Source organism: Macrotis lagotis, chromosome 2 (assembly GCF_037893015.1).
Source record: "Macrotis lagotis isolate mMagLag1 chromosome 2, bilby.v1.9.chrom.fasta, whole genome shotgun sequence".
Classification (NCBI taxonomy): Eukaryota; Metazoa; Chordata; class Mammalia; order Peramelemorphia; family Peramelidae; genus Macrotis; species Macrotis lagotis.
In genome coordinates this window covers 176,292,040-176,309,966 of record NC_133659.1, presented here as the reverse complement: position 1 = coordinate 176,309,966, position 17,927 = coordinate 176,292,040, and the positions used below count along the sequence as shown (strand labels likewise).

Sequence of the window (17,927 nt, the reverse complement as noted above, 5' to 3'; positions counted from 1 at the left end):
TTCATTAGTGAAGGCGCCAGGGTGAGTGTGGCCAGTAAGAATGCTGGGTTTGGTTCTACAAGAGTCCTAATATCGAATAAGCCCTTTCCTGTTTCCTGGGAGGCTGTGTGGACAAGGGAAAAAGTAGATGGGGCTGAGAATCTGAAGTCTGGATCAGGTTTCCAACTCAGCCACTGACTCACTGGATGGCTCTGGCAACTTAAGTTTTGCAGCTCTCCTGTTTCTGTATCTCTGTTGCTATCTTAATATTCACTCTGTGTGTGTCAGCAACTATGCTGTCCATAGACTCATGGAATCTGTGAGTTAGAAGCAACCTCTAAAGTCATAGACTCTAAATTATAGACTAAAGGAGTATCTAATGGAATATACCCACAGGTATGGCATACTCAACAAGTGGTCATCCATTCACTGCTTGAAGACCTCCAAGGAAGAGGAAACCACTAACCTCTAGAGACATCCCCATTCCTAGAAGCTAAACTTCGAAGACATATTTTTGTAACTATGTGAAAACTGATACACCCCACCTCCACCCCACCCCACCCCATGCCAACAAAAAGAGCTCTATTATGCGAAGGCAGAACATTTGAAAATTTAAGGAATACTCAGGTTATTGGACAATAAGTAAATATCCAAGAGAAATGAGAAAATTACAGATCACATATAATGTTACTTAAATGATTATCATTATATTTTGCCCTTCTATTATATATTTATATAGTCAGCAAGCTTCACTTATCAGAAATCTGATCCTGCAATTTAGGTATACAGACACCAGGTGGCAGTGGTCCCTTAGCCACATGGACAGTGCCAGTCCATATATGGGCTTTGCCTAAAATTTCTCTGCCTCAAGCTCTTAAGATACGTGTATGTATACTCATGAACTGCCCACTATTATTCATTTAAAAGATTATTCTTCACTGAAAGATTTGAACTCAGGAAGTTGAATCTCCCTGACTTCAGGCCCAGTATTCTATCCACTTCATCATCTAGCTTCCTTGCTGGAATATAGTTGGCACTTAATAAATGATTGTTCACTTCCCCTTCATTCCAACTTCTTTCAGAAGTGCACACAGCCATGAATGGTGAAGGATTTCCCCAGGATCACATAGCCAGTTATCTGAGGCAGGATTTCTCTTCCTAACTCCTAAACCAAATCTGTATCCATTTCACTAACTCTGCATTTTCTTGGTTAGAGACCCAAAAAGCTCAATTTCCCAAGGTGTTTGTAACTAGGAGTATGGATTTAGCAAATGGTTCCACTCAATTATGCTTGACTAGAAGAACAATTGCTTTGTTAGAACAACAAAACATGACATATCATTTATCTCTAATTACTAATTAGAAGCACAGTATTACTGTTTGGAATCAGATTTAAAGCAATGCTGCACTCATATCAATACTTCAGGAACCCATGATGACATTAATGTTATTATTCTCTCCATCCTTCCCAATTATAGCCCATCCCTGATATACATTGACAATCTCCTGGGTTGCAGTGGCCAAAAAGTAAGTCACCTAACAGTTAGTCTTCCAACTATGAGCATATCTGAGTTTAGCTGGGCTAGTCTTAAGATGACAGTCATGCAGTCTTTCCCGAGTCCTGTACTTGAAGCCTTTATAAAACTTGTGATCTTCTAATAGTCTTCCAGAATCCAGGTTCACCACTACACATAAGGAAGCATCTGATTAGGACTTCAGTAGCGGGAGGAATACAAATTCCCTTGTATTCCTGCATTTTCTAGAAGTGACCCCTCTACTTCCGAAATTTCTCATGCTGTTCTATTTGATCTTCTTTATTCACTTTGCCATATTGTGTTTTACTCAAATAATAATAATAATAATAATTGCTAACATTTATTTAGTGAGTTAAGGTTAGTCAGGGCAGCTAGGTGTTCCAGTGGCTAGAGTACCAAGCCTAAGGTTAGTCATCTTCCTGAGTTCAAAACCACCCTCATTCACTTACTAGCTAGATGACTTTAGTTCCTTAACCCTCAGTTTTCTCATTTGTAAAACCATCAGTTTTCTCATTTGTAAAATGAGTCAGAGAAAGACATGGTAAACTACTCCAATATCTTTGCCAAGAAAACTCCAATAGGGTCGTGAAGAGTTAAACATGATGGAAATAACTGGACAACAGCAATAAGGTTAGCGAAATGTTTTTCATATATAATCTCACTTTATCCACCTAATTTTAGGGTTCATACTATTATTGTCCTGACTTTACATATAAGGAAACTGAGGCTTACACAAGATAGGATCATATAAGACAGCTAGTGAGGAGGGAAGGCTTTGAACTCAAGTCTTTGTGAATCAAAGGTTAATAGTTATCTACCACAACACCCAACTGCCTTTGTGTAAACTGATAGCTACCACCATCATTATAAACTTCTCTACATCTACATAGGTGAAGAACTTAGAATAGTGCTGATCTGCATTAATAGAGGGAAATTCTCACTGGGAACTCACTATACTTAGAGAAAACTAGGTGGCCCTATAGATAGATCCTAAGAAAGATCTATGCCCAAATGCAGCCTGTAGGACTCTGGGCAAGACATTTAACCCTCTCTACTTCAGCGTCTCCTGTGAAATGAAAATAATAATAACATCTGCCTTCCAGGGTTATTGGGAAGATTCATTGAGATAATATTTGTAAAGAAATTAGTGTAATTGCTGGTATATAATAGGCACATATTAAATGTTCATTTGCCTTCCTTCTTACACTGACAAAATCACAGGTACAAAATTTTTTGGGGGGGGTTTTAAAAGACCATAGGAGATCCAAATGATCTGTGATTTCCTCAGTGTGGAGAATTCTCTCTATGGAAACTTTGTCCATCAGCACACATCACAACCCCACACTTATTAAACAAGTCCTAAGGAGCTATCTGAAACACACAAATATTAAGAAAATGACTCGGTCAGGGTCACAAGATTAGTATCAGAAGCAGCGTATGCTGAAAGCTTATTCTATCTATCTATCTATCCATCATTTAAACATCTACATACAAATATACTTTTATTTATATATATTTATACACATATATTCTTATGCATATAATATACACAGATGTTTTAATATAATGCATAGTGGCATAGTATATACAGTCTACATATACATACACATCCACATAAATACATGTTTTCTGTAATATACTGTGATATACTATATACATATACATACACATACACACACAAACACTATGAACTCTTCCTTGCATTTCTTTCAGGTTGGATCTGAGACAAAACTACTTAAGGCTCAAAGTTTATACAATAAGATTTGGGAGGGAAGAAGACTGCAGGTTGCATTTGGACAAATACAATCCCAGCTTAGACTCTATCAGAAAGGTGCCAAATTTCTTTCTTTGCAGTTCTGCTTAGCTCCCCAAATATTTCTTTTTCACTCTGTCAACCCTGCCTTTTCCTTACATTAGGAAGAAATTGCTTTCTGCTCCATGTGTCTTTAAAGTAAGAGAGAGGGGAGATTGCCCAAGTATGTACAGAGAGACAGGAGGCAATGTGACTTCCCCATGATAATCCTTTCCAATCAAAAGATTTTTTTTTCTCTTTGTGGCTCTTCCTCAACCCTCCCACCCTTTGAAGCCCAAAATGGGAATGAAAACTAATTTGAATCAAATACTTAAGTTTATCCAGTAACACTTCTTCAGGCTCCCAGCTCCTTACAAACCTGCTTCTAGTTTTTGAAAGGGACCAAGGAGACTCTATTTCCTTCTGTGCTGATTTAGTTTTAATTTTTAAGAAAATTATGGATATGTTTTAGTTGTATATCACCTTCATTTATGATTAGATCCTTCCTCCTCTTCTGTATTCCATGAACTATCCCTGGTAACAAAGAATAATAAATAGTATGGATGGAAAATTGATTGTATGGGAAGGTGAGAGAGCCAGGTAAAACCTCTTTATGAGGGGCGGCTAGGTGGTGCAGTGGATAGAGCACTGGCCCTGGAGTCAGGAGGATCTGAATTCAAATTTGACCTCAGACCCTTTATAATTACCCAGCTGTGTGGCCTTGGGCAAGCCACTTAACCCCATTGCCTTGCAAAAAAACAACAACAACAACAAACCTCTTTATGCCAGAACAATGAACCTATAGCAATTTGGCTATCTGGATCACATATCTCTGCATATCTCTATTCTTCCCAACATTATCTCTATCACTGGAACAATCTTGTGAATTGGACATCCACAGGTCTGGCAGTATGTGCCAGGAAAATCAAACTACTTCTAACATTTCCCCTCAGATATCAGTGGAGATAGTCCAGGACTCTACCCACGAATCTTGGGAATAGTGGTCCCCCTACCTCCACCCCGATGACTGATCCTGTTTCCAAACCCACAGCTATCATCACAGAGAATGATTTCTGTAGAGAAGGGATTCACCTTCCTCACCACCATCACCACCAAATGAAGAAACATTTCTCAAGTTCATACTATGTGCCAGGCACTGTAGTGAGTTCTGGGTATACAAAGAATGACCAACCCCCCCCCCCCCAAAAATCCCTTTCTTCAAAGAGCTCACATTCTAATAGGGAAGAAAATATGCAAATAACCATGTACATTGAAGATATATATACAGGGCAAATTCAGGGTAATTTTGGAAGGAAATCATTATTAGCAGGGGAGGGGGGGTCATAAAAGGTCTCTTGTAGAAAGTAGGATTTGAGATGAGTCCTGAAAGGAGCCAGGGAGTGGCAATAAGGAAGGAGAGCCCTTGAGAAACCATGGGCAGAAGATAGAATGGTCTACTTCAGGATCAGGGAAACCCAAGGGCCATGAGAATATCATCATCTCCCAGACCACCAAACCTGCTTAATTAATCTAGCCCCTGGAGCCATTCTCCAGGGAAGCAAACCCATTACACATTAACTGTTATCTCTTGGAACTAAAAGAAGCAGCAATGTACTCTAAAGTAATGATAGAAGTTGCATGTGCTAAGCAAGTCAAAACACTGTAACCATCATTTTCCTTCAGTTCAATAGCAAGTGATCCTAAGAGATCTAGAAGCAGGAACACCCTCCCCCAACCCCCACCTCCCCTACTTGATTGTCATGCCTCCTCAATGATCACACTTAGAAAAAATGTGGAAAAGAAAGTTCTAGTCACTGTCAAATGGTCCAACATGAGAAGCAAATAGAATTTTATCTGTAAAAATGACAAGAAGGCAAATTATTATTTACTTTGTTACTATATTCAGAAGACCAAAGAGCCTTTCCTTTTGACCTTCTATATGTCATGCCCCTCTGTTAAAATGTAAACTTCCAGAAGGCATAAACTGTTTTACTTTCCTATTTTTTTTTTTAGGTTTTTGCAAGGCAATGGGGTTAAGTGGCTTGCCCAAGGCCACACAGCTAGGTAATTATTAAATGTCTGAGGTCATATTTGAACTCAGGTACTCCTGACTCCAGGGCCAGTGCTCTATCTACTGCGCCACCTAGCTGCCCCCTTTCCTAATTTTTATTGCCAGTGCATATCAACCAAGAGCTTTTTTAATCATTTCGCTTCAAAAGGAAAAGGGCAACTTTGAATAAATGAATTTACTGTATATACAAATCCTTATGTCCATCCCATAGTCTCCCATTCCCTCTCCCTGCTCCTGCAAAGAATAGAGGGAAAGGGCAGTTAGATGGCACAATGGATTGATCACCACCAGCCCTAGAGGTAGGAGTTCTCAAATCTGGGCTCAGATATTACCTAACTGTGTGACCTTGGGCAAGTCATTTAACCCTGTTGCTTGGCAAACAACAATAACAACAAAGAGTAGAGGGAGTGCTATCTTCTCATCTATGTTTTAAAGTACAGCTTAGTTATTATCATTGCACAGTGTTTCATTTTCTTTTTCTTTTCAGAGTGGGGAGGGAGAGGATTGTTCCTTTCCATTGATATTGTTGCATTACTTATATCAGTCTATATAATCTTCTCATGACACACATTATAACCAAATTTCAATGAAATGTTTTCAAAAATATACATCAGTTTCTGTACAATTTTTAAATGTATTGTCAAATGACACATTTTTATACAACAGATATTTTCCAATGAATCCCTTTGGAAAGTAGATTCACTCTCAAAAAAGGTAGTTCAATAAACGACTAACTAAAAAAGATATGTACCCCACTTTAATGGTAATTAAATCAAATATTAACCATTATATTTGATAGTTTGCCTTTAATTATAGTTTTAGAGATTATGTGTATTATTTTAAGAATATTTTAGAGTAACTTTTAAAGAAACAAATACCTATGATAAATTTTGGAACCTTTTTTACTAGTATTTAACTTTTCTATAAATAACTTTCCCTAATTTTTAGAATGGAGTTAAAAAAAGAATACTTTATGTTTATTCTTGAGGGTGACATTGTCAGATCACTTGGGATCTCTCAGCAGTCAGTAGGTAGATATGGTTATTTAAGTTTAGGAATCACTCTTGTGTCTTCCTTCATTCATAAACTACTTCTGAAGTAATTCTCTGGTGAATTGTGCCCCTTTTTCCTACAAATTCCTCTTTCTTCTCTTCCATGTAGCAGGAAAAAAAGGAAAGACAAAAAAAATCTCTCTGCTTAGGAAACATAAAAATTATCACTTCTAGGTTCTCTCCAGTCATAGAAGGTTTTGATTTTTTGTTTGCTTGTTTTTTCACATCGATCACTGAATTTTTCACTTAATGTTAGAAAACCCTTCCTCCACTCCTTTCTTATTTCTTATATCTATGGAGCTGATGTAACTTAATCTGTATATAACATTTATTTCAGTCTCTGTCCATTGCTATTAGTTATGTCATCAGCTCACAAAACATGCCAAATAGATGCTTTCCAGGTCAATTATCTTTTTTTTAGTTTTCTGCAAGGCAATATGACTTGCCCAAGGTCTCACAGCTAGTAAGTATCAAGTGTCTGAGGTCAAATTTGAACTCAGGTCCTCCTGACTCCAGGGTTGGTGCTATATCCACTATGCCACCTAGCTGCCCCAGGGTCTTTTTTTCTTAAAGGGCTACTACCCTTTATGCAAAAGAGGAAGAAAATTTAGTCAGAACTTTATGGTATAGTAGATATCATGTAGAACTTAGAGACAGGCCACACCTGGGTTCAAATTCTGCCTCCAATACTTGCTAGCTATGTGATCCTGGGTAAGACATTTAACTTCTTTAAATGCTCACTTTGCTCTTCTATAAAATAAGGATGATAGTGACTTGACTATCCATCACATAGGATTATTGTTAAATTCAATAGTCGTAAAAGATGTAAAATATTTGTACATTCTGGAGCACTTTACAAATATGTCTTCTTGTGACTGCTGCTTTTATTGTTATTCAGATAATGGAATGGATTGGAGGGAATGCTGAGCCATATAAGTTTGGAAAACTTGGTTTCAAATGCTGCCTGTTGATATAACTGGATGGCTCTGGACAAGTTTTAATCTTTTTGTGCCACAAACAATTCCTTAGGACTTGTCTGTAGACAAAACTCTCATCTAGAATCTTAGACAGCTTTTGCATTCTATGTTGGGGAAGAGTTACTACATTGGGACTTTGCCAAGCTGATCTGCATAAATTCTTCATGTATTACAGTAGTCACCATGTAGATCCTAATTCAGATTCTAAAGGACAAACTTGTCACTGACAGCTCTGAGTTAATTTGAGTCCAAATCCTCCTTGATCTTCTTGAACTCAGTACTTAATTGAAAGCTACTTTACATCAAATGCAAATTGGAGCTTACTAAAGCTAACCAGATGATACATAGCTTACTATGTAACTTCTAACCACTGGGTCACACTGATACATTGTGGATGAACACGTAATGTGTATATATATGTGCATATAGTTGTTGCCATTTACCATACCCTATGTTTCTTGCTTATATTACATATGTTCCTTTGAGTTACTGTAATTCTCTATGCAAAAGCTATTTAATGTAATCAAAATTATCTAGTTTGTTTTTAATGATGTTCCCTTTCCTTAGATCTGACAGGTGAACTACTCCTTGATCTTCAAGTTTGCTTATAATAATGTTTTATATGTCTAAATTCTCTATCCATTTTGAGCTTATCTTGGTATAGGGTGTCTATTGGTCTAATCTAAGTTTCTTCCATACTAACTTCCAATTTTCCCAACAGTTTTTTTATCAAAGAAAGAGTTTTTATCCCAATAGCTGTACTCTTTGAGTTTATCAAACATTACTATAATTGTTTCCTGCTATTGCACCTAATCTATTCCACTGATCTACCATTCTATTTCTTAGTCAATACCAGACAGTTTTGATGACTTGATGCTTTATACTATAATTTTAGATCTGGTAAGGCTAAGCCACCTTCTTTTGCACTTTTTTTCATTGATTCCCTGGAAATTCTTGACTTTTTATTTCTCATATGAATTTACTTACAACTTTTCCTAACTCAATAAAATAATTTTTTTTGGAATTTTGATTGGTAGGGCACTAAACAGGTAATTTAGTTTTGGTAGAATTGTCATTTTTATTATATTAGCTCAACCTATCATGAGCAGTTGATGCTTGCCCAGTTATTTAAAGCTGATTTTATTTGTGTGAGAAGTGTTTTATAATTGTTTTCAAAATGTTTTTGAGTCTGCCTTGGCAGATAGATTCCCAGATATTTTATATTGTCTGGGGTTACTTTCAATGGGATTTCTCTTTCTAGCTCTTTCTGTTGTATCTTGCTAGTCACATATAGAAATGTCATGGATTTATGAGGGTTTATTTTATATCCTGCAACTTTGCTAAAGTTGTTAATTACTTCTAGTAGTTTTTTAGATGATTTTCTGGGATTCGTTAGGTATACCATCATGTCATCTGCAGAGAGTCAGAGTTTTGTCTCTTCCTTCCCTATTCTAATTCCTTCAATTTCTTTTTCTGCTCTTATTGCTGAAGCTAACATTTCTAATACATACTGAATAATAGTGGTGATAATGGGAATCCTTGTTTCAACCCTGATCTTTTTGGGAATACCTCTAGTCTATCCCCATTGCATATAATGCTTGTTGATGGTTTCAGATAGATATTGCTTATTATTCTAAGGAATAATCCATTTATTCCTACACTCTCTAGTGTTTTTTAGTAGAAATGGGTGCTGTATTTTGTCAAAAGTTTTTTCAGTATCTATTGATATAATCATGATTTCTGATAGGTTTGTTATTGATATAATTAATTATCCTAACAGTTTTCCTAATATTGAACCAACACTGCATTCCTGAGATAAATCCTACTTGGTCATAGTGTATTACCCTAGTGATAACTTGTTGAGTTACTGTAATTCTCAAAGGAAATGTGAGGTGTTCAAATTTAGACACACCTCCACTCCAAATATTCATGGTGCCCAACCTGTGATAGAGTCTTCTGAGCTCATATTGTTCTGATCAGCCATAATCAGACAAATTGTACCTTGACTCCAATATACTGATGTCATTTTGGTCTTCTTTGAGAATGAAGGACATCAACCAGCATTTGTTTCATATAGCAATATTTCACAAACAATACATCTACTAGATAGAACATATCTCACACAATATGTTTTCTATCTCACATTTGGCACACTTCTTTCATACACTTAAATATCTCACATGCTCTCTAGGTGGGCCTAACAGATTAAGTGTCAGACTTGAAGTCTAGGAGACCTACATTCAGGCCTTACCTGAGATATTTACTAGTCCATTTGACTTATGCCTGCCTCAATTTCCTTAAGTTTAAAAGGAGGATAATAATAACACTTATCTCTAATGGTTGGTGGGAAGATCAAATGATATGATTTATATAATGTATTTAGCAGATATTAAAATACTACCTCTTATGTGAACATTGCCTAGATAAATGTTTTACAGTTCCTTTAAAAAATTAGTTTTGGGGCGGCTAGGTGGCGTAGTGGATAAAGCACCGGCCTTGGAGTCAGGAGTACCTGGGTTCAAATCCAGTCTCAGACACTTAATAATTACCTAGCTATGTGGCCTTGAGCAAGCCACTTAATCCCATTTGCCTTGCAAAAACCTAAAAAAAAATAGTTTCTTCAAAATGACTAATATGTAAACATTAAATACAAATGTACATCTTTTACCAGACCAATCACCACTGAAGGAGATGAGTAGGAAGGAGAGGTGGTACAAAAATGTGTAATTTATAAATATGCAAAAGAATGAATGTTGGAAAAACTTTTATAACATATAATTGGAAAAAAATAAAGTAATAAATAAAAATAAAAAATAGTTCCTTTCTAGTTTCTCCGAAAACACTGAATTACCATTTCCCAAAGTAAAGAATAAAAAAATGGAAGAAACAAAATGGAAGAAAGTTTGCTCTTTCTTAAGAGGGATAAGATTTTGGGAGTTCCAGTAGCTCTCCCTGAAATCTGATAAAATTATATAATTATAATTCTCTCTCTCTCTCTCTCTCTCTCTCTCTCTCTCTCTCTCTTCTAGTGGAGTGGAGCATTTCTAAAGACTTTTCTCCTTTGGCTGGGGAAATAATCATGGATAATCTTCAGTCTTTGAGATGCACAATCACGGGACTCTCCACGGTAAATGACAAATCATCCGGTTGGATTTTCCCACTCCCCCATTACTGACATTTGTCCTGGGGATTTGGGGAGTAACCACTGCCACTCTCCCCCCACCCTCCCCTCTATTCTGGCAGCATCTACTGCTCATTAAGCGGGATATGTCTGGTATCCATAATCTAAAATTCACAAAGGAATAAGCAGACAGCATGAACCATTTTGTAAGTTGTCATGTTCTAGGGAGATCAGAAAAGACTGGCCTCAGGCAGGCAATGAAAGCTGCTGCTTTCTGGATCCCAGTCTAATCTTTATGGGGATCAAAGGCTCCTGATAGAGCCAATTCTGACTCCCTGTCTGCTGGTTAACATAACAAACCTAGCCCTGTTCAGTTGGGATCAGTCATCAATTTCTGTCACACAATTTCCTGAGAGAAATCTTTTCCTCTTGATAAAAATATCTGTCTCAATCTCCTTTCAAGAGTAAGAAACTGTATATCATGGAAGATGTATGACTTAGTAACATGAACCAAAGGCTCCATGAACCCAAAGCAAGACCAAATAGTTCTATTCTGTTGGGTCAGTCAGGTCCTCTTTAAAGAACTCCAAACTAACCCAAAAGGTTTTTTCCTTAAATGTCAGATCAAACTAGAATCAAGCATATTTTATCAGATGATTGAATTGGAGCAAAACTGAAACATCAAAATATATTCCCCTTGAACCACTGTTGCATTGTGGTTTGAATCCCAATTGCACATGTGTATTTGCATATGGTCACATAAATGCATGTATCCCAAAACTTTGGGGACCCTCTGTATATGTGTGTGTGTGCAAAGTATGGGCATGATGTGTGCATCAAAATGTGTGTGTCTACTTGATATAAGTTATTGCTAACTTCTTGATACAGTGTTAGACCTGGAGTCAAGTAGACCTGAGTTCAAATCCAGTCTTAGACACTCACAAACTTTGCAGTCCTGAACAAATCATTTAACCTCTCTCTGCCTATGTTTCCTCAACTATAAAATCAGGATACTAATAGTACCTCTCTCCCATGATTGTTGTGAGGTCCAAATAAGATAATGTTTGTAAAGTGCTTAATCAATCCCTGTTGAAGTGTAGGGATCCAATAAATGCTTATTCTTTTTTTCTCAGTATACCTGTTATAGTTAGGAAATGTAACACAATGTAGTTAATAGAGATGCTAACAATCTGAGAGGTTAATCACTTGCCCAGAGTGACAGAATCAGGATGTATCACGGACCAGATTTAAAGTCATATGTTCCTGATTTCAAGGCCAGCTTTCTACCTGATAAATGTCAATAAACATTGTTGAAACACTATGAACTTATTAAGTTGAAGACAGGGTTTTTTAATTTTTTTTCTGGTTTTCTTTTTTGCAAGACAATGGGGTTACATGACTTGCCCAAGGTCATACAGCTAGGTAATTATTAAGTGTCTGTCTGAAGCTGAATTTGAACTAAGTCCTACTGACTCCAAAACAGGTACTCTAACCATTGCTCCACCTAGCTGCTCTGAAGACAGTTTTTTTAATTCAAAAATCCAGTTTTAAATAAATATATCACAACCTTTATAACTTAAAACCATATGTGCCTGACTTTCTGATAAGTTTAGAACAATATTTTTCATTATTATTTCTATAATCTTTGTGGTTGGGAAATAGGGTATTCTACTTAATAGCATTCTAGCTGGTAGAACTACTGATACTTTAAAAAAGAATTAGAATAGAGTAAAACATACTCAAAAGCCTGATATTTCTCTTCCTATGTGTCAGTTCCATTATACTGTAGTTGCACTGACAGAGTACCATTTCACACACACACACACACACACACACACACACACACACACATACACATATTTCCTTGCTGTAGGTCTTGCTTTCACTGACATACATCTTAAACTCTCATTTACTTTATAGAGAGGACTTTGGAGATTTGTCTGGAGGAAAACATTTCATTCCTCAGGGATTTATATGGTAATGACCATCATCAGAAACTGTGAGGCTGGTCCTAAAATGATAAGTTAATGAATATTATCAAAGCTCTTTCTTTAAAACCTTTCCATCTTAGTGAACTCTGCCATTGGTAATAGGACCTTCAAGAACCTAGGATTACTAATATGTCACAATGAGAATCTAGTATAAAATTTTAGTAGATATATTTGTATCCACACATATATAGTAGATATATTTGTATCCACACATATATACACATACACTGAGGTATATGTATATATGTGGATAGTATGTAAAGTTAGTAAATTACTAGAAATCATTCTAAAGTACAGTCCTCAGGACCAGGATAAAAACATTTTTTGGATGCCACATCTTTGGAATCATTTTTAAATCAAATCAAATAAGCATATACTAATCAATTAAGTACTCATAATATGATAGACACTCTGCAAAGCACTTAGAATACAAATACAAGCCAAAGGAAAGACAGTCCCTACCTTTAAGGAGCTAATATTCTCATGAAGAAAGACAACACATAAAAGGAAAATGGAAATAAGAAGAGTGAAGAGTGGGACAGAAGAGATGTAGGTATAGGGTATATACACATTTCAGAGAAAACTCAGGAGTCAGGAATGCAGACAGGTGAGGAATTAAAAACAAGATTCATTTAGGCATCCTTCTTGAAATGGATAGCCTGGGAGGAATCTGATGGTTAAATCTAGGCTATCTTTCTAAAATAGTGATGATAGTTATATTTGCACAAGATCACTGAATTGTAGATTTCAGTCATAGTCAAATATTGGGTGTTCAATTCCAGATTGATAAATGTTTAGATAGATTCAAGCAGATCACCACTTGAGTAAGCAGACTTACCTACTGGCTCCATTTCATTTGATTCAATGAAGGTCAACAATCTCACCCCTGAGCCCTGAGATAAGATCAGCTGAGGACAGATCTCCACTATAACTTGTCTATTAAAAAAGGAAATAAAGAGAACCCTTGGGGAAATGAAGAGGCTATGAATTTCCATTGATTAAAAGACAAAGTGAATATTGAAAAAAACTACATACTTTCCACTGAGATTTTTCTTAGTATTTAAACTCAGTTCTTTAATATATTTCCACTCAGATCCTTAAGAATGGCAACACTCACTCTGTTACTCTCAAGCCATTTTGTGAAATAAAATGCCTAATCAATCTTTCTCTTTGTTTCAATCCTTCTACAGGGTCAACACTATTTTGTTCAAGTCTCAGCTTACAATATGAAAGGATGGGGACCAGCTCAGACCACAACTCCTGTCTGTGCCACTCCTTCCAGTAGGTGATGGTTTTGAAATCATGCCAGCTTTATTATCAGACCTCCTATTCCATCAGCATGGTTTTCACTGTCAATTCATCCCTACCAACCCTCTCCCAAACAACCCCTATTTTCTAAGAAGAACTTGGCATCAGAAGTAGCTTGAAAGTCATGATTTGCATGTCTATGAGTCCCCCTCTACCAAAGACTATCTGGTATAAACTGTAGGTCATTATAGAGTCTTAATATTGATCTCAAGATTCAGACCTATTTATTAAGGGAATAATACGTTAAAAACTACTGTTTTATCAGTTATTGTTTCCAGGAACTTTCTATTAATAGGATATTTTTATATCTATGGCACCATGATAAATGATATTCATAATAAGAAAGCTCAGACTTCTGAATACATTTTACTCTCTATTAAGTAGGATTTTAAGAAAAGAACACTGTATTTCCTGACTATACAGATCATAATATCACTATAAAATGAAAGCTGTTGTTCTAAATTGATCCAAAAGACAGAAAAAAAGTGAGTTGTAAATTAAGGTTGTGACCTATTTATTTAGAAATATTTTTTAAAAATAAATACCCTATCTTAAATATAATAAGACAATAGGGTATGATTTGGAATCACTAGAACTCTTTTTCAGTATTAGTTCTGCCACTTCAAATCTGTGGGCCCTTAAGCAAATTATTATATCTCTCTAGACTTCTCATATGCAAAATGAGGGGATTGAATTTGATGTCCTCTAGCGAACTTTAACTCTATGATCTTAATGAGATTTAGAGTTGTTGGGCCCTTTCATCCAACCCTTCATTTTATATGTGAGAAAAAAGATTCATAATTTGCCAGCAGGAGGGAGACACATAAATGGAATTCAAATCCAGGTCCTCTGGTCTCAATTTAAACTTCTTGAAAGGTCACAATTTCATCTATGTGGGCACTCTTTCCACTAATGTTGACCATTCCTTAGGAATCAAGGAGATGGCATGGTGCAAAGGAAAGTGAGATAAACTTGGAGTCACAGGACTGAGTTTACCACTTACCACATCTTTGATCTTGAATAAGTCACCATGATTCCCTGGAACTCAGTTTCTTCACCCGCAAAATGAGAGAGTTGAAATGGCCTTGAAGTCCCTTCTAGCTCTATATCTGTGATCCTTTGATTATAATGCTCATAAGTTATTGTGGTAAATATTTAGATAAAGATGATTTAGATATAGACACAGACACAGACATAGACAGAGCTAAAGATAAGTATATAGACATAGAAATAGATATGAATGCAAACTTAGACATAGATATAGATACAGATGTAGACATAGGCATAGATATAGCCGTAGGCACAGATATAGCTGGATGGAAACACAGGAAAATAAATAGATATGTATATAGACATGGACATAGGCTTAGGCATAAATATAGATATAAATATGTATTGATGAATGGATGAACATGGAAACTATGAATATAAATAATAGAAAAGAAATAGAGATGGTGAGATACATCACCTAGAGGTCAACCTTTTCATAATTAACCACCATAAACGTAGCTACTCTGGACATAGGTCAATGCTACATGGAGGCAATGGCAAAACAATTAGGTGAAGAATGTCATCATTTTTCAATTTGACATCTTGCAGTTCAAAATTTCCTCTTCAGTAAAATATTAGAGATATGGAGCTTTTGTGATTTAATACTTTTGATTAAATAACTAATCCTGAACCAGTTACATATTATGTGTCTACAATGCCAAAATATTTGGATAAAAAATTAAAAAGTGAGTCAATCACCTGGATTTTGGTATCCATAGTTGCCACCTATGGAGTAAAACCTGATTTCATTCAACAAGCACATTAATAAGCATCTCCTATGGGCAAGGCCTTGTACTTGCTCTTGTCAGAGATCCAAAGAAGTGTAAGAAGAGTTTGTATTTCAAAAATATCACATTTTTTCCTTTACTTTTTTACTTTAAAAAAAATCCTATTAAGCTAGGTCCTGGTTAGTGTAGGGAAGACATTACTCTTTCTAGCCCCCAGGGTACCATTAGCTGGACTGCTCTTACTGCCAGGCAGAAAAGAATGCCCTGAGGTTCAGAAGAGTAAGTTCTCCTCCTGAATTGCCTGACTCACCCCCATCAGGGAAAATCTGGCTGATAATGTTAAACAACAGTATTTATTTATTTATGTTGGAAAGGAGTGGCATGGTTAAGGAGAAAAAAAATTCTTGCTCACATTCATTTAAATCAAGCATCTGTGAATTCATTTTTTGAATATGTTGATAACTGTATTTCAATATACTTGGTTTCTAACATAATACAATGTTATTTCATTTTGCACCTTTAAAGATGTTTTTCTGAGAAGGAAACCATAGGCTCCATCAGATTTTGATGAGTCCATGATAAAATTAAAAGGTTAAAGACCCCTGTTTAAAACATTATAATAATAATGATGAAGAAAAATTATTGTACACAATTGCAATCTAAAAATAATATTTTTAAAGCACTTTCTTTGGGGCAAGCATATTATCCCCTCTGATCTTCACAATAACCCTAGAAGATAGGTCCTCTGTAAATTCCATTTTACAGTAGAGAAAACTGAGGTAAGCAAAAGTTAAATGACTTGCCCAGGGTCACATAGCTAGTAAGCATCTGAAATTTGAACTCAAGTCTTCCTGACTCTGAGTCCAGTACTCTAGTTACAAACCTGTACAGATGAAATCAATAAACACAGGAATTTTACTTTTTCATCAAGGGGGGGAGGGGGCAGGAGGAAGGGAGGGAATTTGGAATCCAAAGTTTTAAAAACAATGTTTAAAATTGTTTTTATTTGTAACTAGGGGAAAAAATAAAATACTAAATTAAAAATAAATAAATAAATGCAAGAATTTCTGGAGAAGCTACAATTATATGAGGTAAAAATGCTCAGTTGTGGAAATACCCTCTACTGAAGTAGAATGCTGTCAGGCAATGGCTTGGCCAGTAAGTTCTAAGGAGTTGCCTGTGGCATAACTGTACTTATGGCCCAAGGTTACACAGCTGGGTTAAGTGTCAGAGATGGGATTTGATCCTGTGAAATCCCAATTCCATATCTGACATTCTAAGCACTTAAAAAACCTTACCACCTAAAGTCAGCAAACATTTGTGAAGGTCCTTATGTGTGTGAGGCACTATGAGGCACTTTAGAACTATCTAAAGCAGGAAAGGTCGCTTGGAAGGAGGAAATTAAAACAAAAGTCCTGAAAGGGGAGAAATTCAAAATCAAAACTACTTACTATCTCTCAAATGGGAGTGAGTCAAAGTAGACTATATATCACATACTGATCAGACATCCTGAGAAATGATAAATCTATCAGATTTTCGATCACAAAGCATATCTCAATGCAAGCTATTGAGGCAGCTAAGGAGGTCAAGGGATATAGTTATTGGGTCTGAAGACAGGAAAAACTGAAATCAAACTGAAACTCATACACATTATTCCCTAGGCAAGTCTATTAGTCTCAGTTTTCTCAATTATAAAATGAAAATTATCATAATAGTATCTATATCTTATAGAATTTTATTTTCTTAGTTTTTTGAGACAATCAGGGTTAAGTGACTTGCCCAAGGTTACACAGCTATTAAGTATGTGAGGTCATATTTTAACTCAGGCTCTCCTGACTCCAGGCCCAAGTGTTCTATTCATTGTGACACCTAGATGCCCATAAAGTTGTTTTGAGGATAAAATGAAATAATATTTATACTTGCTATAATGGCACACATAGGTGCCAAATAAATGTTTATTTCCTTCCTTCTTATTGTACTGAGTGCAGGGAGGGAAGAAGGGAGGAAACAAAGACAAAAAGAAGCAATTCCCTCAGGGAATTGCCCTCAGGGAGTTTACATTTCCTGAAGAGAAAGACTATCAGAGCTGATACTTCTGATACCAATAGAAAAAATCTTTTCCATCAATAGAGCATCACAATGAACTTGGCAAACAGAACCCAAGCCATTGTAATAAATTGAGAACATATTGATCTTGGCTTTATAAATGGAAAGAATGTCATATTCACTCACATGATTTTCTTCCTTTTTATTCCAGAGTTTTTAACCATAAAAAAGGGAACTGTGATGGGAAGTAGAATAATATTTGGGAGTCATTCTCTTA

General features: G+C 36.0%; 1 protein-coding gene and 1 long non-coding RNA gene across 9 annotated transcripts in view; one reads left to right on the top strand and one right to left on the bottom strand.

Annotated features, from left to right (window-relative positions):
- Positions 1-17,927, top strand: part of ANKFN1 (ankyrin repeat and fibronectin type III domain containing 1) — a 503,865-nt gene that overhangs the window by 399,095 nt on the left and 86,843 nt on the right. For all 4 annotated transcript variants that reach the window (XM_074223663.1, XM_074223664.1, XM_074223666.1 and 1 more), the window contains 2 exons: positions 10,436-10,533; positions 13,709-13,799. In XM_074223663.1, coding sequence (XP_074079764.1) covers positions 10,436-10,533; positions 13,709-13,799 — 189 coding nt within the window. The remainder of the gene's footprint in view (positions 1-10,435; positions 10,534-13,708; positions 13,800-17,927) is intronic.
- LOC141513644 (uncharacterized) overlaps positions 1-17,927 on the bottom strand; it is a 131,184-nt gene that overhangs the window by 67,102 nt on the left and 46,155 nt on the right. For 2 of the 5 annotated variants that reach the window (XR_012475842.1, XR_012475846.1), the window contains one exon: positions 4,066-17,927. This exon is cut by the window's right edge. The exons of the other annotated variants lie outside the window; for them this stretch is intronic. This is a non-coding gene — a long non-coding RNA (uncharacterized LOC141513644). Of the gene's footprint in view, positions 1-4,065 lie in introns of those variants that run through there. 5 annotated transcript variants of the gene reach the window in all.